The 26,470-nt window shown below is 46.4% G+C and overlaps 2 protein-coding genes across 3 annotated transcripts in view; both read right to left on the bottom strand.

Moving 5' to 3' along the window:
* CYSTM1 (cysteine rich transmembrane module containing 1) overlaps positions 1-26,470 on the bottom strand; it is a 141,693-nt gene that overhangs the window by 99,044 nt on the left and 16,179 nt on the right. The window lies entirely within an intron of this gene.
* Positions 21,425-21,836, bottom strand: IGIP (IgA inducing protein). The gene is given in 1 exon segment (NM_205771.2): positions 21,425-21,836. A coding segment is annotated over 1 exon segment (144 nt). The 5' UTR covers positions 21,708-21,836; the 3' UTR covers positions 21,425-21,563.

Raw genomic sequence — 26,470 nt, 5'->3', positions numbered from 1 at the left:
AGGGAAAGAAGGTGTAAACCCTGGAGGCACAGAGACCTCAGTTTTAATCCTAATTGGTTGTGTGTGAATGTGGCCAAATGACTTCATTTCTCTGGGCCTCAGTTTCCTAAGCTATAAAATGGGGGTGACAGGAGCAGTTCTTGCTGAGAAAGTCGTAAAGATGAAATAATATAACCTACGTGGTTCATGCAGCTCAGAGGGCCCCTATCAAGTGAGCAATACATAGTAATGTTACTGTTATTATTACCTGTCCCTTGCTGTGTTCCCAGCATCTACTCAGGATACCTTAATGCTGTCCAAACTAATGGAGCTGGAATTCATTCAACATTTATAATGCCTAAGGGACTTGCCTGGTGGTCTAGTGGCTAAGACTGCGCGCTACAAATGCAGGGGGCCTGGCTTCGATCCCTGGTAGGGGAACTAGATTGCTCATGTGGCAACTGAAGATCTCGCATGCCTCAACTGAGACCCAGCACAGCCAGATAAATAAATATTTATAATACCTTAAAGAGGAGTTCAGTCAACTGAATGAGAGGAGAAAGGGGCCCACCAGCTTCTAAGGCATGGGGTGCTCTCCTTTTCTGCCCCAACTCCTGCCGGGAGCCCCAGTGACCCTGCTGCTGGCCTTAGCTCTTCCATGTCTAAAAGCTCAAGGTGCTCTTGCCTCACTTTCCTGATGTGAAAACTCAAGCAGGAGGGCTGCCGTGCTACTCGAGGCCCAAGTACCCTGGCTGGGATGCATGCCTGGCCAGGAAGTGCTAACAAGGATCATACCTCTGTTTAATGCCTGCTTCCGGCTTTCCAATGAGGACTCTAGGACTTTCCTCTCCACAGACACAACTCACGGGCAATGATACCAGCAGGGGAAGTGGCCTCTCTGTGCTGGGGTCTCAGGGGTGACAAAATCTAGCTATGGAGCTTTGTAGCCGCTGAGAAAGTAGAGTGGCCAGCAGAGGGGAGGGGGGAGGCTGAGAGCCCCACATCCCCAAAGAGGGCAGCAGGTGTGTAGAGCACTCCCCTGGTTCCCAGGTTCTGGCCTCATCCTGTGGAGCACTCAGGGGCTAATATCCAGCACATCTGTAAAGACACAAGGAAGCAAATGCAGAGGCCACAGCTGTTAGCACCTAGCTGTGGGTCTAGGCCACCTCATCCAACCCAGGCTGCTGCCCACTAACCCGTGGCAGCGGCATAGGTACTTGTGTGTCAGCTGAGGGGGCCTGGCATTCACAGCAGGCCACCCTGAGGTCTCTCTTGGTGACACCAAGAAGCCTGAGAGAGAGACTCTGCCCAAGGACTGAGGCTAGTTGGTGGAGCTCAGGAGGCTGGGACACAGTGGCTCCACAGCCTGAAACCCCGCCCTGCCACTGGCCTGGAAACTTCAGTCAGTGGCCACAAGGGGCACTGTGGCCTCCTGCCACCAACTGGCAGCAAAGGAAAAGTGCGTGGCATCCTCAGGGAGAGAGGCTGGCAGAATTCCTGGGTGTTGGGGGTGAGGTATAGGGTACAGGGAGGGGCCTTCTCAAAGCTCTGGGGTCATGTTTCAGGAGGAAGATAAGCACCATACCAGGTTCTGTGGGGGGGGGTCTGTGTCCCGGTCAGTCCCCTCCCACTTCCCCTCCCCCTCAGATTGTTTCCCTCCCCCCAACCCCTTCACAAGCATCCTGTGATTCTCTTCATCATGGCTTATAATTCTCTATTTGCCAGATGGCTTGACTAACGTCTGTATCCCTTATGGACTGTGGATCTACAAGGTGGCACTATTAGGATGGCCAGCGCTGTGCTTGTCTTCTTTGCTGTCTCCCTAGCAGTTGGCACAGGGCCTCATTCATTTGGTGAAAGAATGAGAATAAACTCCTTTATCAGACATGGTGAGCTGTCTAAGGGCAGGAATGGCTTCATTTATTTTTGTACCCCCACCCTCCGCCATGGTGCCTGGCACAAAGTAGGTACCCAGTAAACAGTGTGGGATGGAAGACCCTCTGTGACTAAAGGTAGGTCAAGGGGAGCCTTGGCAGGTGTATTCCTGTCTACCCCTTTCCACTTGCAAGGTAGTGAGGACATGGCCTTCTCCTCTGGGTAGGTCTCCTGGGAACAAAGGACTCCCTGGCAGAGCTGGGCAGGGGGAAGGGTAGTGCTGACTTGAGAAGAGGACAGGATGTGCTCTTCTGCAAGTGAATGGGGAAACTGTGGGAGGCATACGTGGCAAGCACTCCCCTCTGGGGAAGCTCAGAGAAGACAGAGTGGCAGCAGGGTAGGTGTCTGCGCCAAGGTCAGAGGCTGTGGTCAGGCAGACGGTTCACCTGACCCCATCCATCTCCAGAGCTTCCTGAGGGGGAAATGGGGGCCAGGGCTCCCATAAGTGCTGCTCTTCAGGTGTGAGGCTCTGGACTGTAGGCCCTCCTTGTCTCCATGGAGCAAGGAAGTCTCAGACACTGAATGACTGGGGGACCAGGGCTAGGATCTCACCTTGGGCACATGGTGGCTCAGGGAGCCTTAGTGCTGTGTCCTGGGAAGGTGTGGGGTCAGGGGCAGGGGCCGGGGGAGGTTCCCTCAGGGCTGCAGAATCACCAGGCTCTCTGACCATGGCTTGATTTCTGGACCCACCTTTCATGTCCAGATGAACTGAGGAGGAGGCAGAGGGTCTCTTGGGACGCAGGTCCCAGATGCTAAACAGATTTAGAGTCTGGAGTTTGCAGCCCAACCCCACATCCCAGAGCCTGAAAGCCACTTAAGACTACAGAGCCGGTCCCTCTTTGCCGACACACAGGTCAGGCCTTGTGAATTTCCAACTCTCTAGGGGAAGAGGAGCGCACTCGCTCCGGATCCCCGCCCCCAGCGGTTTGTTTCAGCGTATATCAAGCCAGCACGAATACAGCCGTATGCAGATTTGAAAACAGAGCTCATGTGCAGCTTGAGACATAATTTAACCTTTAATTCTGACTTTCAGGGTCGCAAAACCCTCGAAACTGACCAAATCAAAGCAAAATTAAGTGTGTGTGATTGACTAGCGGCGAGTAGAGAGGTACTGTTTCCAAGACTCTCGCTGAAACGAAACATAAACTTGACTTCCTTTTATTCAGTGGTAGAAATACTTACCTAGAATGGATGCAGGCTAGTGTGTGGGCACAAAGAGGATTTAAACACACACATGTTTATCACCAATTCTGTCAGGCCCGACATGTTTTGATAAAGGCTGATTTGGGTTCCAGACTGTTTTTCTACGGAAACAGCATCTCATCGAGTCGGAAGAGCCTCAGCAAAGCCAAGGCCAGGGCGCATGTCCTGAGCCGTCGGGGTCTCCACCGGCAGGCCAAGACTGACCGAAATGTGGTCCTAACTGGCTGACCCAGGAAGGAGCAGACATACGTAATTGTGAACCCATGATTTCGTTTTGTTTTCCTGAAGCCAACTGTGGCCCTTCAGTACACGCCCGGGCAGCGTGTACCACGGGCCGGCTCGGGTCCGAGCGGGTGGAGGCCGGCTCCAACAGGTGCGGCACGGGTGCGCCCGGCCAACCTCGCGCGGGGTCTCTCCCTAGCACCCGCACCAGCACCGGCCCCGGGCAGGGCCAGAGCCCCAGGGCTTAGAGATCGGCCTGCGCACCGCCCGGGGCCGCTTCGCAGGGGTGGGGAGAAGGCGGGAGGCCGAGATGCGTGCTCCCTTGCCCCCTCCTTAAATTCCAGCGTCCTCCATTTGCTGCGCCCGGGGTGCGGCCTATTCAGTCGCCGGCCCCCAAATCGGGGCGGCTTCGAGAGCAGAGCCAGGGCTGCCAAGAGGGCGGAGGAGGGGCGGGAAGGGAGTCCGGCGAGTCCTCGGGGCACTGCCCTGTGCGCGCGGAGCTGAGCGCGCTGGCGGCCCTGCCACCTGTGCTGGCGCGCGGCGGCTGCGCCCCCGCCCAGGCCTGGGGCGCCCAGAAAGACCGAGCCAGCCCGAAGGCGGGGCTGGAAGTAGCGGCACGGCCCAGCTCCGCTACGGCGGCGGGAAGCTGGGAGGTTCTGGCCGGCGCGAGTTCCCTGACCGGGCCTCTCCCGAGCGCTGCGTCGGCGCCCCGGGCGTCCCGAGAGCCTGCGGGCACCCTATTCGCCCCCTGGCGGCGCCGGGGACACGGCGGGAGCCGCCGCTACCACCGCCACCGCCGCGGAATGAGCTGTCCACAGTAGCACTGGGCGCCGCCCGAAGTCACGCAAGAATCTGTCCCAGGGCTGCGAACCGGGAGGCAGGTGGCCCTTGGGAGGGATAGGGGTGGTGAAGGGATGGAGGCAACTATGAGGTCTGGGGGTTTTCCTGGGATCCACGTCCTCTACAACCCGCGTGCGCTTCTCCACCAGCGAGGTGGCTGACACCCAGGGACCTGACTCCCGACTGGTCCTCCCTCCTTTCACCCTGGAAATAAAAGCCTCCCTCTCATCCTCACCCGTTTTAGGAAAAGTTCCTCTGTCTTCCCTCCCCAAGTGAGCTGGCAGTGGGCGCCTCGGAGGCCCAACCACACCAGGACTTGCCACTCCTCCGACCTTGTGCGGAAACCTGAGGCAGCGCTAGGTTCGAAGAGGATCAGCGTTCAGCGTTCAGCGCGGTTGTGAGCGCTGGCCTAAGCTTTGTAGGAGGTAAAATTCCTTGCCTTCCGGGTGCTGCCAATCTCAGAGGACAAACACACTTGGGAGACTTTTGTCACAGCAAGTGACCTGGCAGCAGGAGGTTCAGGAGTGGACATCGTGGAGATGGGCTAGAGTGTGAACACTAGAGCCAGCAGAACTTGCCAAGTGGACGGGGTTTGGAAGAGCAGAGGGAGAGGGAGGGAAAGAGAGAAAGCTGTTCCGAGTCCAGTGGAGTGGTGTGGAGGGCTGGTCTGGGAGCGCTGGGGAGCCGGGAAAGGCTCTGTCAGGGTGGGCTTCTGCTGGAAGCGTCAGCTTCTGCAGTGGGACATACAGAGGGAGAAGGCAGCGCTGAGGCTAGGTGCCCTCTGGGGAGCAGCAGAGGAGGCTGCTCCGAGGTGCTGGCTGGGAAGGCTGCAACCTGCACAGTTCTGAGTGGCTTCTTCAAGAGGCTGGGTCATACATTACAAAAATGAAGTCCCGGGTCGCATTCAGAGGTTTCTGTCCAGAAGGAGGAAGCCCAGGTTATGGAAGGAAGAAGGAGCAGCTGTAGGCTAGGTCCAAAGGTGAAAAGAGGAAGAGAGAGAGGCGGGAGGGGAAGATGAAGTAGCACTGGGATAGGAAGGAAGCTTCAGGCTGCGTCCTGGGGAGGAAGCCGAAGGGTAGAAGCCCCTATGAGGGGCCAGCAGGTGGCGCAGGGGCCCCAGAACCTCAGGCCCACCAGAGCCAAAGGGTAGTTGACAGTCTGGCTTTGTCAGTTTCTGCCCCATTGCACATTCCATTTTCCTTACCAAAGTCATCTCAGGTAGTTCAGAAGAAGGCATCCCACTCAGCTTCTGGCTTTGCACTGAAGATGTGGCAAACCCAGGATGAAACCTCCAAGCCTCAGTGTGCCCTCCTTCCCAAATCTGTCTAGGTCTTAGAGCTGCTGGTATCTTGCCTCCATCTGACTTGGAAAAGCTATCTTTCTGGCAGTGGAGACAGTCACTGGGTCATATATCGGTAATGTGGTCTTCCCAGTTGGCCTCAGCATCTAGGAAAGCCAGCCTGGGGTTGGATTGCTTCATGGTAACCTCTCCTCCTCACTCTGGGGCAGGGTCCAATAGGGTCAGAGAGTCAAGCCTGGCAGACAGAGAGTGAAGAGCCCACAGACCCAGGCACTGGCTGTACCAGCACTTTCACGAGGTGGACTGAGAATGCCCAGATATTGAACTGAGAGAGTTAGGAGCACGATGCCCCAGCCACCAGCTGCAAAGAGGGCTTTGGGAATGGGCTCCCCTGAAGCCCCATAGTCAGACAGGGGCAGCCCTCGATGAGGGAGAGGGAGAGGGCCAAGCGCTGTCACCAAATTCTGCCCTTGTGATCAGGGCACTCCACCAGTGAGGGCCCAAGGAAGCACCATTTGAAAGAAAAGCCAGGGTCAAAAGTCTCCTGGTGGGACTTCCCTGGTGGTCCAGTGGTTAAGACTCTGTGCTTCCAATACAGGAGGCACAGGTTCAATACCTGGTTGAGGGACTAAGCTCCCACATGTCACTCTGCCAAAAAAAGAAAAAAAAAGTATTCTGGATTAAGAGTGGAGGGCAGTTCTGGTGTGTGCAGAGACCAGGCGGGGTTGGGGGGCGGGGAACAGAGGAGGGGAAGGGTCCTTGCCTAGCAAGAACTGAAGAACTGCAAAGGCCAGTAGTACTCTTTTGCCCAGGACAGATTTCCTCACCTTTGCTAATAAATCACAATTAAAGGAGAGCCTCCATTTATACGTGCTCTGCTTGAATTTCTCCAGGGTCAACCACTTGCAGTTTCCCCATCTTCTAAAGGGGCCTGGTGAAAGCATGGAGAAGCATGCGCATTTCTTCATGGGCAGTATGGGGGTGGGGATGGGGGGCATGGCTGAGGGTCTGTGTCCCTGGCTACCATTACCCTGCTCTCCCTTGGAGCCACCTTTCCCTGCCAACTTGTTTTTAAAATTTACAAACACAGCCATCAATATCTAAGTCCCTACTATGTGCCAAGCACCGTAGCAAACATGTTCGGTGCATGGCTTCATCTGCTCCTCTGAGTAGCTTGGGGCCCCATCATCCCTTCTTTGACTAGTTCCGGTTCCCAATACCAGCCAGGCACAAGGGGTTGAAGTCTGTTCCCTATGCTGATATAGAGGACACAGTCCAGTTTTGGCGTCACTTGCTGTGGGGTGGCTCAGTAAATATTAATTAACTTTGAGGACAAACTGCATTTTAACTTACCTTTGGCTAATTAAATAAAACTGCCATGTAAATCCGCAGAGGGGACAGAGAGACAATAGGCTATTTTGAAGAGAAATTGTGCTGGGGGATAGTAGGACTGTTGGCCTTCAAGTAGAAGTTGATCTTGGCCTGCTCTGGCTCCCTTTGCATTCTTTGAAGCTTGAGCCAGAGTCGTGGGATAAGGAATTACCCTTCTTAGAGAAAGCCTCCCCTCTGAAGTTCTGGAGAACTAGAAGGAATGAGGCAGGACGCACATGCACGCTGGGGCCCCCATGCCCACAACCACAGGAGAGTTCTGTAAGGAACAAAGCTGAACCACCCAACTCTCCCTCTTCCCTCCCATTCATCCTCATCTTGAGTTGTCATGTCCCTGCAGTCCTGGGTTGGCTGCAGGTGACCTGGGGCCTAGAAAAGACAGGCTCTGAAAGCCCCTTCCAACTGTTCCTGGCAGTTTTAGATTGTTGGGGCTGGCAGGCACCTTGCTGGGCTCTGCTTTCTTCTGCTTCTTCCTGAAGATAATGAGCCATGGCAATGGCCCAGGCCCTCTGGAGGCCCAGATCCTCCTCTGACCAACTGGAAGACCTGGGGCAGGCCATTTAACCTTACCAGGCCTGGCCCTACTCCATTAAATAGGGAAATAGTAATGTCAGGCTCACAGGGGCCTGTGCACAAAGTAAGGGCTCAGTAAGTCATAACTGCTTGATGATGATGACGACTATCTCTGGTTCCTAACAACGAACTGTATCCCTAATAATGCTGGTCTGTCTTGAGACGTAGTTGGAGTAGCTACTGTGTTTGAGCCCTAAGCTGTCACTTTGAAGATGGATATTTTTTATGTGGAAAAAGAAAGAACAGCATCTCAAAATAATGTCATGAAGTTAACATGTAAGAATAGAGTGAGATAAGGTAAGGGTGAGGGCAAGGGCAGAGTGAGTACAGAAACTGCTGAGAATGAATGTGGCGGTGTGGCAGGACACCCATGTCCCTTCCCGTCCCATGTAAGCCCCTTCCTGCAGCCACGTTGGAGCCTTTGCCCCTCAGAGCTCTCACCCCTCCTTTCTCCCTGGGATAGTGTTGCCAACTCTAGGGGCCTGTGGCTCATAGCAGGTAGACCCCCACACTGTCATCTCTTAGAGGAAGCCACACGGGTCACCATGGTGGGCCACAGGAGCCCTGCAGAGTCCCCCAGAACTGCCAAGCAGGCACAAGACAACCATTTACATTCAACACACTGGAACGGGTCAGATGTGGTTCTCAAAAAGCTCAGACTTGCAAGCTTTGGAGAAGGCCCAGGTTTGGCTTCTTTTAACTCCTAAACAAATTCTTGTGGGATGTTGCAATTACTTGTGACAATCCCTCTCCCTGCCTGGGACTTTGATTTCAGATTTAGACATGTAAAACTGGGTGGCTGGCTGGGCCTTGAGCAACTTGGGGGGTGTGGTGGGAGATGGCCAGGGAAAACTCTTTGTGTTTGGAAGCGAGATCTCTAGGAATTAGATACTGCACTTATGTTTGTGTTATAGAACTTCTCAGCCCCTGTGGCAGATTTCCTGTCCCTAAAATCAGTTCACTGTGCTGTAGTGGCTCCTTCTGTCCCTTGGAACACAAATGTCTAGAAATCATTTTCTCTAAGAGTCTTATGTGGGAGTGACTTTCCAACCACTGTGACGAATTCTGCAGTCCTTACCCTGAAATGTTATCCCCTGGATAAGCAGCAGGTGAAGATGTGTCAAGGGGATATTTTAGTGCTAACTGGTGCTGACCTGGCCCAGTGGTTCCTGGAAGCAGGAGGAGGTGATGCAGAGACAGCCAAGTGGATGCAGAAACACAGGAGGAACATGGCTGGGCAAAGCGTGTCTGACAGTCGGGACTCTGTGGCCTTTCTTGGTAACCAGGTGCATATGCAAACTCTGGGCAAACTGCCTAGGTCTTTGTGTTGCCATTGTACCTGCCCTTAAAGCACATTCAGCTATTCTGGGGAATGAGGTGGGGCCCTAGACCCCAGTAAGGCTCCTGTTTTCCTTCTTCCTGGCTATCACACCTGCTGTGAGAGCCCACAGAACTTTAGTTCTGGCCCTTTAGGCTTTCACACTGGCAACAAGACAGCTGGAAAAGGCTATTCCTGAAAGAGTTTTGAGCGGAAGGGCTAGGACCCCTTGCTTCACCCCTAGGCCTCTGGCAGTCAGTCGAATCTAACAACCTGCCTCTTGAAGCTGTTGCACATGACAGAAATCAGGAGTCACAAATGGCTGGGAATTTCTGGACCCTTTGTAAACCTGAAGGTGGTGAGTAGAGTCACAGGCTGATATCTGCTGGCAAATCTGGGGAAACGGGCTCTTGCTTCTCGTGTAGGCAACAGGCACAGAATCACTAACACTGCTATACCCTCAGATACCTGTGAGCTCTCCTTCCAAGTTATCATCTTGTCTGGATGAAGCTTAGAAAGTACATGGAACAATGTGAAAAAGAGAAGGTCAGAATGAGGGGTGGTGTTTCAGGTCAACCTGATTCTTGGGGACATCTGGACTAAAGAAACCATTAATCAGTTCTACTCTAAAGAGTAGACAGCAAGACAAGAAGGGGGATTCCAGGAATGGGATATAAAGGTAGAAGAGATGGGACAATTCCCCTGAGTACTTTCAGGTCTTGGAAAGATAAAACTTGGAATTCCTGAGCAAAATTAAATATTCAACTGTTTCATTTCTCTGAGGGGAAGAGGGAATGAATAAACTAGAACCATAGTACACTGCAACACAAGGCTCTGGAGGCTCAGGGCACTAGCCAATGGCCACTGAGGGACTGTGGGGGTCAGGAGAAGAGAGAGTCTCCCCTGGAGGCCCTTAGGAACACATCTGAGACATTCTACTTCTGCATGAGAAGACTCAATATCATAAAGACATCCACTCTCTCCCAACTTAATTTGCATAATAAATAAAATCCCAACCAAAATTCCAATAGTACTTGTTAAAAGAAATCTGACAAACTGACAGGGAAGTACATTTGGAAAGAAAACATATGTAAGAATAACAAAAAGCAGTGTTTGGAAAAAGAGCAAAAGAGAAAAATACATTGTATCAAGACACACTCAAAGCTACAACTATTAAAATGGTGTACAGACTTTATTATTTTGGGGCTCCAAAATCTGCAGATGGTGACTGCAGCCATGAGAATAAAAGACACATGCTCCTTGGAAGAAAAGTTATGACCAACCTAGACAGCATATTAAAAAGCAGAGACATTACTTTGCCCACAAAGGTCCATCTAGTCAAAGCTATGGTTTTTCCAGTAGTCATGTATGGATGTGAGAGTTGGACTATAAAGAAAGCTGAGTGCCAAAGAATTGATGCTTCTGAACTGTGGTGTTGGAGAAGACTCTTGAGAGTCCCTTGGACTGCAAGGAGATTCAACCAGTCCATCCTAAAGGAAATCAGTCCTGAATATTCATTGGAAGGACTGATGCTGAAGCTGAAGCTCCAATACTTTGGCCGCCTGATGTGAAGAACTGACTCACTGCAAAAGACCCTGATGCTGGGAAAGACTGAAGGCAGGAGAAGGAGGGGACGACAGAGGATGAGATGGTTGGATGGCATCACTGACTCAACAGACATGAATTTGAGTAAGCTCTGGGAGTTGGTGATGGACAGGGAGGCCTGGCGTGCTGTAGTCCATGGGGTCGCAAAGAGTTAGACACAACTGAGCGACTGAACTGAACTGTACAAGGAATATAAAAAGTTCAGTGCAACAAAATAGAGAATCCAGACAGTCACATGAATTCATGGGACACTTGAATATGAGAAGAGTAGTGTTTTGAGTCACTGGTGAGAAGATGGCCTACAGGATAGATAATTCTGGGCAGCATGCCAGAATTTTCCTCTGGAAAAAAAAAAGTTAGATCCCTAGCTCATACCATATATGAAAATAAATTCCACATAAAGGACTAACACAGAACTACAACTATAAAAGAAATATAAGAAAATATGAGAGAATACGTTTACTATCTGGGGATGGAGAAACCTTCTTTAAAAACCACAAAATACAAAGCCATAAAAGAAAGGATAGGTAATTTGATCAAAATAAAAAGCCTCTGTAATAACCCAAGAAACTATTATGAGGTTAGAAGGACCAGTCAGCCTGGGCCGAGGGGTAGTTCATTCTGCCTGGGAGCAGACTGTGAGACCGGATGGCCTCGGAGGCCTTTCCTTTCCCTCACAATTCCTACATGGAAGTCAGGGTTCAGGAGGAAGCAAACACTAGAGGGTAGCTGCTCCCATAGTTATCATCCTTAGAGCCCTATAATCAAGAGGCATCTGAAGTCATAGTTGTTCAGAACCGGCGCAAAACGAGTGGGTGAAGGGCATCAGGGTGCAGGAGAGGAGCAGTGAAGCAAGATGGATGGAGCAGAAACGCTTTTGCCAGCGCTGGGTGAGGAGGGGGAGGAAGCCCTGACCCTCTGTCAGGCGGCATGGTCTCCAGACAGTAGGCTCACCTTTCAAAGAGGGGAATGTGGCTCAGGCAGCTCCTCCCAGGACCTCATTTTCCCTGTATAGAGAACCTCTTTGGAAGAGCTTTTGGAGAAAATGTTGGCCTGTGTGGCCTTTAATGCCTCCATCCGAACCCTCAGCTCTGTGGGGATCACAGCAGTCCTGGGGTGATGGCCCTGCCCAGAGCTCCAGTGGCAGTGAGGATGGAAGCACCCATGTTCTTGGGGGAGCTGGAGGACCTTACACAGTCTGATGACTCCACATCAGAGGCCTATGTCTGGAGAATATTCCAAAAGCAAAGTTGAAACTTGTCTCATGGAGCTTCTGTCAGTAAATTCACCTTACAGGGACCATGCTGTGCTCTTAGGGGAGTCCAGGGAACCACTGCGTTCAGTTACTTTCAGCTCGTACTTCCTACTTGTGAACTGACTCTGAGCTCAGACAGTGTTTGCCTGATTCAGGTAGGAAGACATCCACATCTTAGGAAACCCTTGCTGCATTCTGAGGCCAACCAGGGAGCTGGCTTGAGCACGTGGACTTGAGGCTGGAGAGGAGGGAGGAAATTCTGAGCAGGGAGAGAGATGCCATTTGTCAACAGGAACAAGTAGCTAAAACAAGGAATGATGGGTATTGAGAAGAGCAGGAGATAGTACCAGGACTGGCCAGAACTGAAATAGACTCAGTGATGGAATCATATTCCAAGAAGCAGCAGACAACCTCAAACGCCCCAAGTTGGCCTTCAGAGCCATTTTTCAGGATTTGTAGGGTAAGGGGTAAGAAGTAAATAAGCACAGCTGGGGATAAGACAGGGGCACTTGGCCTCTCATGAAAGGATGCCACAGGGGTAAGGAGAAGCCACTGGCCCCGGGGAAATTTAAAAAATGGACTATGGAACTTAGATTTATTGTCTCCAAAAGGAAGGATACAAAGACAAAGCAATGTAAAAACTGTGGCTGAGTACCAACTATGTAACAAGCTGCCAAATTAGGGCCATGTAAAGAGACCCCGTAAGGAGACCCTGCTGTTACAACCCCCAGTACACACCCAGCACAGTCACTCAACCTTGTTTCTCACCTCTGAGATAACATTGGACTAGTCCCCCCATGTGGCATAAAATACCACAGTTTAGAGTGCTTTATAATATCGCAACCAAAATTCAGGGAAACAAGGGATATTAACCTAGCTCAAAGTCCCCAACTTCCCAAATGGATAGAGCAGGCTCCAACCAGTCACCCCAGGTCCAATAAAGAGAATAACTCTCTTTCCTCCAAGCCTCAGCAACCCCACTTGCAGGCGCTTTTCATTAACAGTCCTGCTGATCAGCCAAGCTGAAGGATGCAGCCTCTTACAGACCCCCTAGAGGACGGTTCTATTTCTACTTCCAGATCAGGACCAGTGATTCTGAACCTACTTGAGCTCTGACTTCCCTTGAGAGTTTTGAAGAAAACTATGGATCCTCTTCTCAGAAAACTGTACCTTGCAAATAAAGGTATAAACTTGTGTAAAATTTCGGAAGCTTCGGTCTGGTGCTCTGTGACAACCTAGAGGGGTGGGACGGAGTGGGAGTTGGGAGGGAGGTTCAAGAAGGAACATATGTATACCTATAGCTGATTCATGTTGATGTATGGCAGAAACCAACACAACACTGTAATTATCCTCCAATTAAAAATAAATATATTTTTTTAAAACTTCAGGAGCTTTACAGACCCCCAAAAGCCCCAGTGTAAAAATGTCTGCCAAAGGCAAATGTCTCCTTTCCTTATGCAAGAGCTGTTCCCCAGGGCTGATTAACTGCTATCTTAGATGTCCAACAGGTGAATTAATATTCAGCATTGACCTCTAGTCATCCCATGCCCTTAGCAGATGGCAGATTCTCTGCTGTTGCTTGTAGCCAGAAGGAAGCAGAGCGCCTAGACAGAGACCTCATTTTGTTTTTCAAAACAGCACTCTGCTCCACCATCGCCAAAAAACCTCAGACACTCCAGGCCTGGAACAGAGATAGTGAGAGGCAAACCAAAATGCAATCTGGTCTGGTACACAACTAGGTCTGTGAAGAGGGCATCACAGACTGGATCCTCCTTGGGCTAGTAGGGAAACGAATGTAAGAAAGACCAAAGCAGAAACAGGAAGGGGTCAGAATGGGTTCCCCTCCTTTTAGCTAAATGCCGACTAGCTGATCACTCTAGAAGAGGAGTTTACTCTTTCTCTGGCTCCTCTACCTGGGAACTCAGAGGCTGTTGGAGGAAGTGCTCCTATCAAGTACACAAGTTCTACATTTGTTTCCCTTTTGACCAGCAACCTCAACGAGGAAAAGGGTGATGAAAGGATTTATTGATCACTACTCTGTGCTGTAATTTCTTCACATGAATTATTTCATTTAATCTTCCCAATGATCAGATGAAGCAGGCACTCTTATGCCATTTACAGATGAGGAAACTGAGACCAGGAGAGGTTAGGTAGAGTTGCTGAAGGCCACAAAGCTAGTGAGTGGCAGAGTCTGCATTTGTATCTAGATCTGATGTCAAAACTAATATTTTTAACCTCCACCTCCATGCTCCTTCCTCAAAGGCCGGAACTCAGACAAAGACCCTGGAAATCCTCCAGAGTGATGGTCTGTCTCCAAGTCCTTGCTTCCCTTTCCCTGTCCTCTGCCCACCATGCAGCAGCCTGGCTCTCATCAAGGACTCACTTTACGGCAAGTTGGTTGAAAACCATCGAACTCTCTCTTCTCTCTGTATGACTTTGCTATTTGAGTCCATATTCCATAGCCCTAAATTTATCTTGGAGCCTAAATTTATTTTAAACTCAGCTGAGCTCAGGAGCCTCATTTCCTCTTCAGGTTTAGAATGAAGGAGGGAGGTTCTTTTTCACTGCTGCTCTGGAATGCTATTGGGGGAGGGGTTCATTGTCACAACTCTCATTTTAAAGACTGGGAGGACAGGACTTCCCTCATGGTCTAGTGGTTAAGAATCTGCTTTCCAATACAGGGGACCTGGGTTTGATCCCTGGTCAGGGAACTAAGATCTCACATGTCTTGGGGCAACTAAGCCTGCACTCCACAACTGGAGAGAAGCAGGAATGCTGAAACAAAGAGCCCGCGTGCTGTAACTAAGATGTTACACGGCCAATAATAAGTTAATAAGTATTTTAAAAATAAAAAATAAAGATAGGAGGGAGGGCCAAGGAACAGAGAATAGAAGAGCCAGGATTTGGTAAAATGTCACCAATGATGTTGGTGCTCTATGGAAGCCATAATTCTCTAGACACCTCCCAGCTTGTGGCACTGGGAAATAGGGAATATAACTCCTTGAAGAGCTAGTCTCCTCCACTCCCTCAGCTAGTGGATTCCAGGAAGACTGAGTTCCCAGCTCATCAAGAAGCCCAGAAGAATGCTGCCCATCAAAAGCTTAGTGGCCGAGGGCCTCCCTAAGTGCATATTGAATGGCTGGAGCCCCAAACAACAGTGCTTTGGGGGGCAGCTGGGGGCACAGTGGGCATCAAGTGATCTTTTGAGGCCAGGGTTATTGCCCTTTCCCCAGAAGCTCACCTGGAGATGAAATACCTAGGGAGAGAAGATGCTGAGGCCCATTCAGAGATGGGAGGTACATGAAGCTAGGGAGAGTTGGCAGCGTGCAGAGAAGAATCATCTCATACTCAGGGTCCCTGTCCTATGCCACCTGTGGGCCAGAGGTGAGATAAAACAGGATGACAGTACTTGCATTTAACATAGATAAGGAAGTCAGCCCCAGAAGCACTCTGGGCATCACTAAAGTCCAGCTGCTTAGCTAAGAGATGTTTACTGAGTATCTGCTGTGTGCCAGACTTATCCAGGCACTGGGAATGCCTTAGTTTTGCCCTCACAGTGTTAGCCTCCCAGAAGAAGAAAAAAACAATTTTGGACAGTGATAAGCACTAGGAAGAAAATGGAAGTGGAGCTGTGAGGGAGAGGGATTGAAAGGGGGCCTCCTTGAAAGAACATGAAGGGTGATGCCTGTTTATGAAAAAGGGCCAATGTGAGAGGATCTGTAGGGAAGCATGTTCTGGGCAGAGGGCAGAGCAAGGCCGAAGATTCTTAGGTGGCAATGGGCTTCATGCATTTAGGACATGGGAAGATGACCAGCTTAGCTTAAGAGAGGTGAACATAGAGGTGAAAGGAAGGAGACAAAACTGGGGAGTCAGGAGGGGAAGGGCCTTGTAACCACATTTATGGGTGAGCTGCTGAATGGAGAATGGACTGCAGGGGGTAAAAATGGCCACAGGGAGACCAGTGACGAGGCTGTTAGGTGAGAAAAGGGATGACCATATACGATTTGTTGTCTAAACCAAGATACTTGTACAAGCGAACAGGGGTACCACAAATAATCAAAGAGGGACAACCAGAATAACCAGGCCTTGGCACTGACAAAGCTCTAGCTGCAGTCATCTTCCCCAGCCGGGACTGTCACAGGAAGTGCCGCAGTTTTTAGCAGTTCTCTTCTGACACAGAGCTCCCAGCTCCAGGAGATGGAATCACTTTTCTGTTTGCCCAGGCCCTGGCCTGATGCCCCGTGCCTGAGCATTTGGTTTTTGTCTAGAGGCCACGGGTTACAGTTGCAGCACAAATGGGGCAGGAAGCCCTTTCCCCTGGTGTGGGGGCTGCCCACTCTCAGCAACAACCAAGAGGACAGGAATGAAAGCGCTAACAGGGAGTGCGTGGCCACCGCTTCTCAAGGCAGCGTGGAGAGGCAGGAAGCCAGAGAGGCATGGACAAGCTCTCAGTTCCAGAGCAGGGATTCTTAACTCAGACTTGAGGAGGTCTGTGAGGCAGGTGAGAGGGTCCTAACCTTTCATCAGATTCTCAAACCAAAAACGACAAAAAAGATAAAGAACCTTTGTTCTAGAGAGTAGGGGTTCTCACACTTTAGTGTGCATCAGAGTCTCCTGGAAGGCTTGCTTCAACAGGGACTGCTGATTTCAGGCAGGTTCTGATTCAGTTCTGTCTGGAGTGTGGACCAAGAATTTGCACTTCTAACAATTTCCAATGGGGTGCTAATGCTCTTGGGTGAGGGAACACACCATGAGAATCACTGCTTTAGAGGATACAAGAAACATGGGGGATTATGAGCGTCCCTTTTCAGACAAGAGTTCTAATAGATACCACAGCCCTCTAAACCAGCCCTAAGTCCCAAAGGATTTCATATTTTGTATTTGGAAGAAGCCCCTAGGAGAGTGACACTCAGGACCTTCCCTTAGAGCTCAGGAAGCATCTGGGAAATAGCATTTTTAGAGGATGCTAAGTGCCTTCAGAAACATTACAAGCCCCAGCAAAACTCTAAGCTGAAACTACATGGCTGGCCCTAACGGACCCAATTACTGGGCCAATTATTGGCAAGTAGTGAGGTTTAGGGAATCTGGGCAGACCCAGATCCTCTCCTAGAAGCTGCCTCCTGTTCTCTTTTGAGCCTGTATCTGCAGCCAAGTGGGCCCAGATAGGAGGTCAGCCATAAGGAAGACAGAGGGTGTCTGCTGGGGGTATAACCTGGGGACAAGAAAAGAATCAACAGCTCCACTGGACAGAACTGAAGGGCTCATTCACAGGGCTCTTTGATCAGGTCATTGTCATGAAGATGAGAAGAGGCAGGAATAGTACCTAGCACTGTACTTTAAGCAAGAGCAGTGGAAAGAGGCCTGGAAGGGCCATTCGCCTCGTTTCCTCAGACCTTGTCTGAGTAAGTCACTCCCCCATGAAAGTGGAGGGGGAAATGAAAATGTAGATTCATTCATGAATCAAGCTTCAGTACAGGAAGTGTGGCTTGTGAGCTATACGGAGAAATCTTCCTTTACTTCAGGGAACGTTGGTTTTGCCCTCCAGCTGAATACATCCCGAGCTAAGGCACTGTCAGAGTCAGGGAGTCCCTAGGAGTTAGGGGAAGAGGAGGCGCTAGAGTGACTGAGACCAAGTCGCAGTCTCCTGGGCACCATCTGCCAGGATGTGTGACTTGAATTCTGACTGTGTGACTCGGGCATGTTACTTGATCTCTTTGTGTCTTAGTTTCCTCTTCTGTAAAATGGGGGTAATAATAGTGCCTGTTTCATAGGGTTGTATAAAGATTTAATGAAATAACCTAGACAAAACACTTAGCTTGCATATTTTAAGCACTCAACATTGAGCTTTTTTTTTAAGTGAGGGGCTTGGAAAAATTTAGGATGGTGGCAATACATACTCACCCTCAGTGTCACTGCCAGAGGCAGAAAGAGAGGGCTGGCCGAGCCTGGAGCTGCTGCCAGTCTCCCTGGGAGGCTGACAAACAAATTCCTGCTTCCTGGGGAAGGTCTGAGTTGTGAGCTAAGCAAGCAGGGAGAGTCAGGATTCCTAGGATGGTGGGGTTAACTGGACAACTCTGCTGGCTGTGAGGTGGGGATATCCTGCTCTTTTAAACATTGCAACATTCAGTGAGCCTTTCTGTGACATTTTCTCACTGCCAACCTAAGTGCCAAATGGCCTGATTTGAACAAATTAAAATGAATGAAAATCAAAGCTGGTAGGAAAATGGGAATGATGTTATTGGAAACACTCCAGAGATTTGCAAAAATAAGGTAAAATCCCCATTTTCAGAGGGAAAAATCAGTGGTTCCTTCTCAAGTTCCTGAAGTGTGGGGGACGATGCTGAAGTGAACCAGTAGTGCCTGTGCTGACCCTGAGGTTAGACAAAAAGAGCTCTCTCGTTCCTCTGATCCCGTAAGAGCAGAACCTCTTCCAAAACCCAGTACCCCAAATCAAAAAGTCCTGTCTGCTTAGAAAGAAACTGTTACTGGCACTAGGAACACAGTTCTAAAAAAATCATGCAAAAGAGCCAAAGTAAATGACATACTACATGGTTAAATAAAAGTTAACATCCATTGGAGGTGGGAGTGGGGAGAGATTGCCGATTTTATCGCTTTAGAAAACTGCTAAATAAAAATGGCTAACAGTTCTGTTGACCATGCTGGACCCCCTTCCTTAGGGGCTCCCAGGGCCCATAATTCTTGCCCTAGAGTTCAGTCCCATCCCAAGTCTGGGATGTTCCCCCTGCAGCCCTGCAACAGAACTTCACCTCCACCTCTCCAAAATGACTTCAGGGCATATTCCCCGAGGTCAGGGATTCCCATTTGGAATCTTTCAAAGATTAAGGCCACGGGACAGTTAGGAAGGGGCCTGGCTTCCGGCTTTTCACTCCCTTTTACCTTACCACAAATCGTGGCTGGAGTTTCTACCACAATCTCCAATACTAGAGAGTCCTCCTCTGGGACAAGCCCAGGAGTTTGTCTGACTCTACATTGAGGTGAGAGGGAGAATCTTTAGGAAGTACCCACCTGTCCCCTGCGTGCCACCTAAATCAGAGGCACTGCCACCTGCCCTACCCATGCAAAACAGAGGCCCCTCCGTTTTAAGTCTGTTATTTTTACAGAAGTTGGTGGTTGTCAAGTGTGGAAGCTGGTCCAACAGCTGGCTAGCTGTGACTAGCTGTCTTCCAATAGCTAGTCTGCTGCTCTCTACAAAGGAGAGCCATTTCAGTAAGAAAAAACCCAAACAACAACAAAGCTTTCTTGGAATTTACTCAAGGAAGCCTGAAACTGTGTTACTGTGAACATGAGATATTTCAATGACCACGCATCAGTTTTTAGAATATAACTACTGTTATACACATGTATATATGTGTAACAGTATATGACTTCCCTGGTGGCTCAGACGGTAAAGTGTCTGTCTACAATGTGGGAGACCCGGGTTCAATCCCTGGGTTGGGAAGATCCCCTGGAGAATAAAATGGCAATCCACTCTAGTACTATTGCCTGGAAAATCCCATGGACAGAGGAGTCTGGTAGGCTACGGTCCATGGGGTCGCCAAGAGTCAGACACTACTAAGCAACTTCACTTCACTTCACTGTTATACACATGTATATATGTATATTTATTTACTTGGTTGTCTCTTTTTGGCCATGCTGCACAGCATGCAGGAGCTTATTAAGTTGGTGCAAACGTAACTGCGGTTTTGCATTGTTGAAATCTGCCATTTGATATTGGAATACATTCTTAAATAAAGGTGGTTATGTTGTACATCATTTTAAGGTGAATTTCTCACTTTATTTTTTGGTAATGACTTATTAATTGCTGTTTATTTTATATATATTTGAGACTATGGAAATGGTAGACAAAAAGCAAATTTGAGCGATTTTCTTATTCGAGTTCAACATGGGTCGTAAAGCAGCAGAGACAGCTTGCAACATCAATGCATTTGGCCCAGGAACTGCTAACAAATGTATAGTGGTAGTGCAAGAAGTTTTGCAAAGGAGACGAGAGCCTTGAAGATGAGCATAGTGGATGGCCTTCAGAAGCTGACAACAACCAACTGAGAGCAATCACTAAAGCTGATCCTTTTACAACTACATGAGAAGTTGCCAAAGAACTCAATGTTGACCATTCTATGGTCGTTAAGCATTTGAAGCAAATTGGAAAGGTGAAAACGCAATGCGTGCCTCATGAGCTGACAGAAAATTTTTAAAAAATCGTTGTTTTGAAGAGCTGTCTTCTCTTATTCTATGTAACAACAACAAGCCATTTCTCTGTTGGATTGTGACAAGAAATGAAGAGTGAATTTTATATGACAACCAGCGACAACCAGCTTGGTGAATGGACCAAGAAGCTCCAAAGCACTTACCACGGCCAAACATGCACCAAAAAAGGTCAAGTCATTGTTCGGCAGTTTGCTGCCTGTCTGATCCACTACAGTTTTCTGAATCCCGGAGAAACCATTACATCTGAGAAGTATGCTCAGCAAATCGATGAGATGCACAGAAAACTGCAACGCCTCCAGCCAGCACTGGTCAACAGAAAGGGCCCAATTCTTCTCGACAACGCCTGACCACATGTTGCACAACCAATGTTTCAAAAGTTAAATGAATTGGGCTATGAAGTTTTGCCTCATCTGCCATATTCACCTGACCTTTCGCAAACCGACTACCACTTCTTCAAGAACTTGACGTTTTGCGGGGAAATGCTTCCACAACCAGCAGGAGGCAGAAAATGCTTTCCAGGAGTTAGTCCAATCCCTAAGCATGGATTTTTACACTACAGGAATAAACAAACTTATTTCTCATTGGCAAAAATGTGTTAATTGTAATGATTCCTATTTCGATTAATAAAGATGTGTTTGAGTCTAGTTATAATGATTTAAAATTCACACCTCAAAACCGCAATTACTTTTGTACCAACCAAAATAGCTCCCCGACCAGGGATTAAACACATGCTTCTTGCATTCGAAGCGCAAAGAAAAAATCTTTTATAGTGTGATTTTTGCAGGAACTTTGTTTCTGCAACCACTTGTTCCAAGCCTTCTCATATCCAGCCTAAAAGTAACTGAAAGCACCAGAAAAGATAAATTGAGGAGAAAGCAGAAATCCAAACTTCCAACTCCATTTCTAAAGGTTGAGGAAAATACCATACAACTGAAGCCACTGCTGGTTTTTGAGTTAGAGGCCAAAACTGAGATAGCTCTTTTTGGTCAGATAATCTAATCTTCTATGAGAAGGTCCCATTAAAACTATTCTCAAGGATCACTCCTGTGGCACATTTTTATTGGTAACTTCTTTCACTAAATAAGCAGTTTCAAAAGGATCTTATTTTCAAGCACAACTGTTACTTTCTGCAGAGGATTCTCTTCATCTTTTGTCATGACTCTTTTATAACCCAAACCAACTTCAAATTTAAACGACAAAAAACAAAAAGCTTCCAGTGGAAAAGGGGCATAGTCTATGGGAAAAGTTTTTCCTTCTCTTTAGTCGTGATGGCTTGGTTAACCATCCCACCACCAGAGAATTTTTAAAACGGACTTAAGAAGCAAGATAGGGAAGCCATTCACATAAAATCTAATTTGTTTTAAAACAGGAAAGTTTTCCAGTGTGAGACAGCACACCTAATGCCTGAAGCAAATCAATTATCAGACAAATATACCTGCTACTGAACCCTTAAAATGGTTTTTGTCTATCCAAAAAAAAAAAAAAAATCCAAGAGCAACCATAACCACCCCCACCAAAGGCACTGAAACAAAAGACTGATCTGTTTATACGGTCACATGAAAAATAAACATCTTTATTTTTTTGCCTACTTTATTTCATTTTTTTCAAATAAAATTTAAATCTGTACAAAGTATACTGTTACAGTATATATTTTTTAAGAATCAATGCCTAAAAGAATCACAATACTTCAATAAGCAGTACAGCAGACCTCGCTAGTTTCAGCTTTGATATTGAACAAACTCAAGCCGGCTGATGCACAACACATTTGCTTGGTTTCCACATGGTGAGTTCCCAGCACTGAGATGGGAGAACACAACAGCAAGTATGGTTATATTACAGCCCGACACACTGCGCTTCTTCATGTGATAATAGCTGCACAGATTTAATACAGAATGCTCAAATTTACTTTTTAAATTGCATTTGCTTACTTCTTAGTTGGCAAAATTCAGCATTCTTAATGGGGTCCCCAAACAGTGCAAATTAATGATATTCTACTGTATAATTGGCACATCTCCAATAAGGATTAACTTGTAAACTCAAAGAATATTACAACTTTGTCCTAAATTTTAACTAATATACATCTGGTCCATTTAACCAAAGTCATTTTGGAAAGATATTAAAGAACAATTCTATTTCTGAAAGGATATTGTTTTGACCATTCTTTAGAGAAGATAAATTTTTAAATTGTCATTAAAATGTTTTACTATAAAAATTTTACAAACTTGATTAGAAATTTCAAGATTATGATTCACAGCAGACAAACACAAACTGTTCATATTCCAACAATACCTACTCTTAGGCTTTCAGAGCACAACCATGTCAGCTGTGTTAACTAAAATTTTGAACAGTGTACTAAATTTATAAGTGGTGCTGGGTCTAGCAAGTGTAAATACACAGTATATTTTAATGAAAAGAATTGTCTTCTTTATACTTTATTTGTTTTCCCATAAGGAAACATTAATGTTTACATTCTTTAATAAAGTTAATCTTACATCAGAATATAACTTAATACTGTCAGCAACAGGGACCACACACAGTAAATAAGAAGCACATTTAAAATAAGTCTGAATTCACATAGATTAACATTTGTTGGTTAATAAAATATCGACAGTATTACAATCTTACAATATTTACAGTAAGAAAAATCTAGAGTAATATATACCTTTCACAGCAGGATTCCTTTTTTTTTTAATTATTATTTCTTCCAGTTTGGGATTGTGTATACACAAAAAGTTCAAATAAAGCAACTCTGCAATATAATCTTAAAATAATGGCTACTGAGGGAAATTCTATCACAACCATTGAAAATAATGGTGACTTTTCACGGAGTCTGTGGCATCTGAGAACCTAGTTAATTAACCAAAGTCTTGCTCAAACCAGCCTCAGTTACCCAGATTAAAGCTGCAGAACTCCGGCCTTCCCTGACTGCTAAAAACCCAACAGATTTTCTCAACATGCTATAAGAAAAGAGGGAAAATAGGTTTCAGTTCACACCTCATGGCTGGAAGCCTCTGACCAGTGTACATTCCCAACTTATGCTAAAAAGAGGGCCAACTTCATCCCTAAATCATCACAAGAGTTTACCCTCCAACTATAGGGCACTGTGATACCAAGCTCACTCATTCCTCAACCTTCCAGCATTAGGATAAGGCATGAATTTGGCCCATATAATACACACCAGCATCTTAAAGACTTGGGATCAGGGCAAAGAAATATACCAGTGCAGTCTGCACTGAGATCAACAGGGAAAATGGGAAGCGATGCACATTTCCAATTAGAATGGCAAGAAGACCCACATCCCTAAACTGGAATTTGGCCAGGGCATCAGAGTTAGCACCCCCTCTCTGAGTACCACAAGCGATTAGGATGTGTGCTCTGGGCCTCCTCCAAGAGAGAGCATCTACAGGAAGTAACACCATGTGGGACATTAGTTCAGTGATGACTCCCAAGAAAGCAGATACAATTCTTGAATGTGGGGCTGTCCACAGCTCCTGAGGTCACTCATCAGAGCTGTGACCTGTCCCAACCCTGCTTAACTTTAAAAGATCTGATGGGCACAGAGCACTCAGGGATACGGCTGCTGGCTACTTTGGACTCTAGATCTCACAGGTAATCAACAGGTATCTGAGATTGAATTAGCAAACTGTACCATAGCTCCTTAAACAGACACTGTCAGGTTTGAAACCATGTCAAGCATGAACCTTCACTGTCAGGTCAGAAATCAAAGTGGGAGTTTTCCCACATCAGCCAAGGTTATTTTGTCAAAACCTTAGAGGAGTTGGACAGTTTTTCATGTTGCAAGTGATTAGTTTACTTAGTCAAGCTGGATTGGCAAACCAGACTGATTTATTTAGTTAGCTTTGTTTTTTTGATTCCTATGTATGTGTTAACCCAAAGCTGTTCTATTTGGGCTAAATACACTGACAGAGAAAATTCAAACAACAAAAGTTCTCAGCAAACTTTTGTGGCATTTTCTTTTTGGATGTCATTGCAAGATCTAAAGGTATTTCTACCCAACAAAGTCTGTTTAAGTTGTTTAATGTTATTTCCTTTGTGGTCCTATACAGAATGCTATGACTTCTATATAGGTCTGAATGCTGCTCCATGTAGATTCCTTCTGTATATCTAAAAATATATACTTTTCAGTAGTTCAATACATGGTTAATCTTCCCACAGAGGAAGATTTTTGTAATCACATGTTGCAAAGTAGAAAAACATCTCCTTTCTAAGAAAGGAAATACGTATACTTTCCTATTGTACACTTTTGAATAAGCCCAAAGGCATGCACCAAAAATCATTATTAAAACTAATACATGCACTAAAATGGTATACAGTTAGACTTAAATAAGGTGCTGCTTTTTCAATTTTTCAATTTGAAGAAGACATTTTGTCAGTTTGTTGACTCAAAGATCTCTCCCCACCCACCCACCCCACTCCACGGCATCAAGAGAGAAAAATAAAAAGTATGCATAAACCTTTAAACTATTCTTTATAGGGGGAAAGGACAGATATATCAACTATCCTATTCATACACTGGATTCCCAGTTTTAAATAAAACCAATATTTACTGGTAAAAATTGTCAAAGCTAATACATCCAAACAAATGTTACTAGTAAATAAGGTTCTACACAGAGAATAATTTACTTTGGTTTTATGTACTTTCTCAAAAACAATACCGGTGTCCCATACGTCACCAAACTGATGTGTTCCAGCAAAGTTGTAAGGCAAATCTTTTTCTTCCCTAGTGACATCTTGTTTCCCAATAGACAAAACTAAAATCTTTTGGTGAGGAAGGGGTTAAGATAATGGCTTACCCCTTGGCATCCTGAGCATTGTGGTTTATCAAACTCTACCCTGCTAGAAGCTGTCAGGCACCCTGACCCCTGCCTTGAACCAGGAGTGGCTCCCATGTTTAGAGATGCCCTAACTCCTTAGAAATCGCTCTCAGAACGTTGCTGCTCTCTTCCTTCTGTCTGGTTGTTAGAATGTCTAGCAAAGCTGTCTAGAATGCTACATTTTGTGAGTAGGGGCCACCATCTAACAGTAATTCCAATCTGAAATGTTTTATGCCAATACTTAGTTCCTAATTTTATCAATTAATTGCATTAAAATTTTCTCTATGGAGTTTAGAAAAGAGATCCTTAACTTGGATTCCAGAAGATGTGTGATGCCCCTGAGGTTGTGTGCAAAATTAACTGTGTATGTGGTATTTTCTTTCTGGGGGGAGCGTCTATCACTTTCATCTGATAATCAAAGGTATCTGTGACCCCAAAAAGATGATACAGGGACTTAAGAGGGCTACCCGTAATTTGTTTTATTCTAGGATTGGGAAATGGGGTCAAAAAAACTAAAAATGTCCTCAAAAAGTAGGGGGGCATATTGTTGATCTTTTCCCATTATTCATATTTGGGAAATAAGTGCTTCAAACTAGAAAAAATAATTAAGCTGATTAAACCCTATTTAAAAATAATCAAAGCCACTTTCTAAAATTTTTTCATTTTCCATGTATGATAAATTTAGTCTCCAATAAAAAGTTTGGAGACTGAATATTTCTCTTTTCTCAAAGAAAATTCATAGATATACTACTGATCATCATCCACATTTAATCCAAGACAACATAAAACCTAAGACAACTATAATGATGTAAGCCTTTAAGTTAGTTTTGAATAAAGGATTATCTAGAGTCAAATACACATTTGTCAACATTCATTTCCCAAAATTGGTCCATATTTAGATAACTACCGGGCACATTTCCACTAGATAAACCTCAAATCTGAACAATGGAAGTTTATAACTTTCTACCTCAATTAAAAACAAAGCCACAAAGTTCCACAATAGAGTCCAGCCATACACATTCACACTATGTCATAGAGAACTTTCTCATTTCAAATACATCACTGAATTTTCAACAGAATTTGCAAACTTAAGATCCAGAATAAATAGCAAAACGTGCTGAGAAGAGCATGTTGAGAATTAAAACACCACCCCCTGCCGCACCCCTTCCATCCAGAAACACACTCAGGCATTCCAAAAATAAACCAGCTCTGAAGAGAGGCCTCTAGCTTGTTGGTTTTAAGTATGAAGCTCCTAAAAGGCTATGGGAGAGGGAGTATAAAATGAAATAATAATTTACAAAAAATAATTTCATTTAAAACACATTTCTGTTCTATTGACAAAACTGTCTTTTTTTTTTTCTTTTTTTTGCAATTCCAAACACTGTCGCGCAATCTAAGACAAAAAATATGTTCACAGGTACGCTTTTTGTTCTCCTACTAGTTCTAGAGTACATCTTGAGGTTATAAGAATGCCTCTAGTTAAAATAAAGTCTCTTATCCCTTGCTACCCCCCTCCTCAAAAAGTGAGTCAACCTTGAATTCCAAAAAGGAATATTCATCTAATATAGTTATTTCAACACCAGTTATATCACATAGACCATAAGGAAACTCCGTGAGTATTATGGAAAACTACATGAAAGAGGGAGCTGCCACTTGCCACCCACTTCACTTTCAGCTTTTTAAGCCAATGCCCAGCTAGACTCAAATCTCATTGACTTCACTGAAAACAAATTAACATCCAAAATCAGGCCATTTCAGGCTGGAAATTGGATCTCAAAGACATCACTTCA

The sequence above is a fragment of the Bos taurus genome, chromosome 7 (assembly GCF_002263795.3).
Source record: "Bos taurus isolate L1 Dominette 01449 registration number 42190680 breed Hereford chromosome 7, ARS-UCD2.0, whole genome shotgun sequence".
Lineage (NCBI taxonomy): Eukaryota > Metazoa > Chordata > Mammalia > Artiodactyla > Bovidae > Bos > Bos taurus.
Note: the sequence above shows the minus strand (reverse complement) of the source record. Positions and strands in the feature narration are given on the sequence as shown.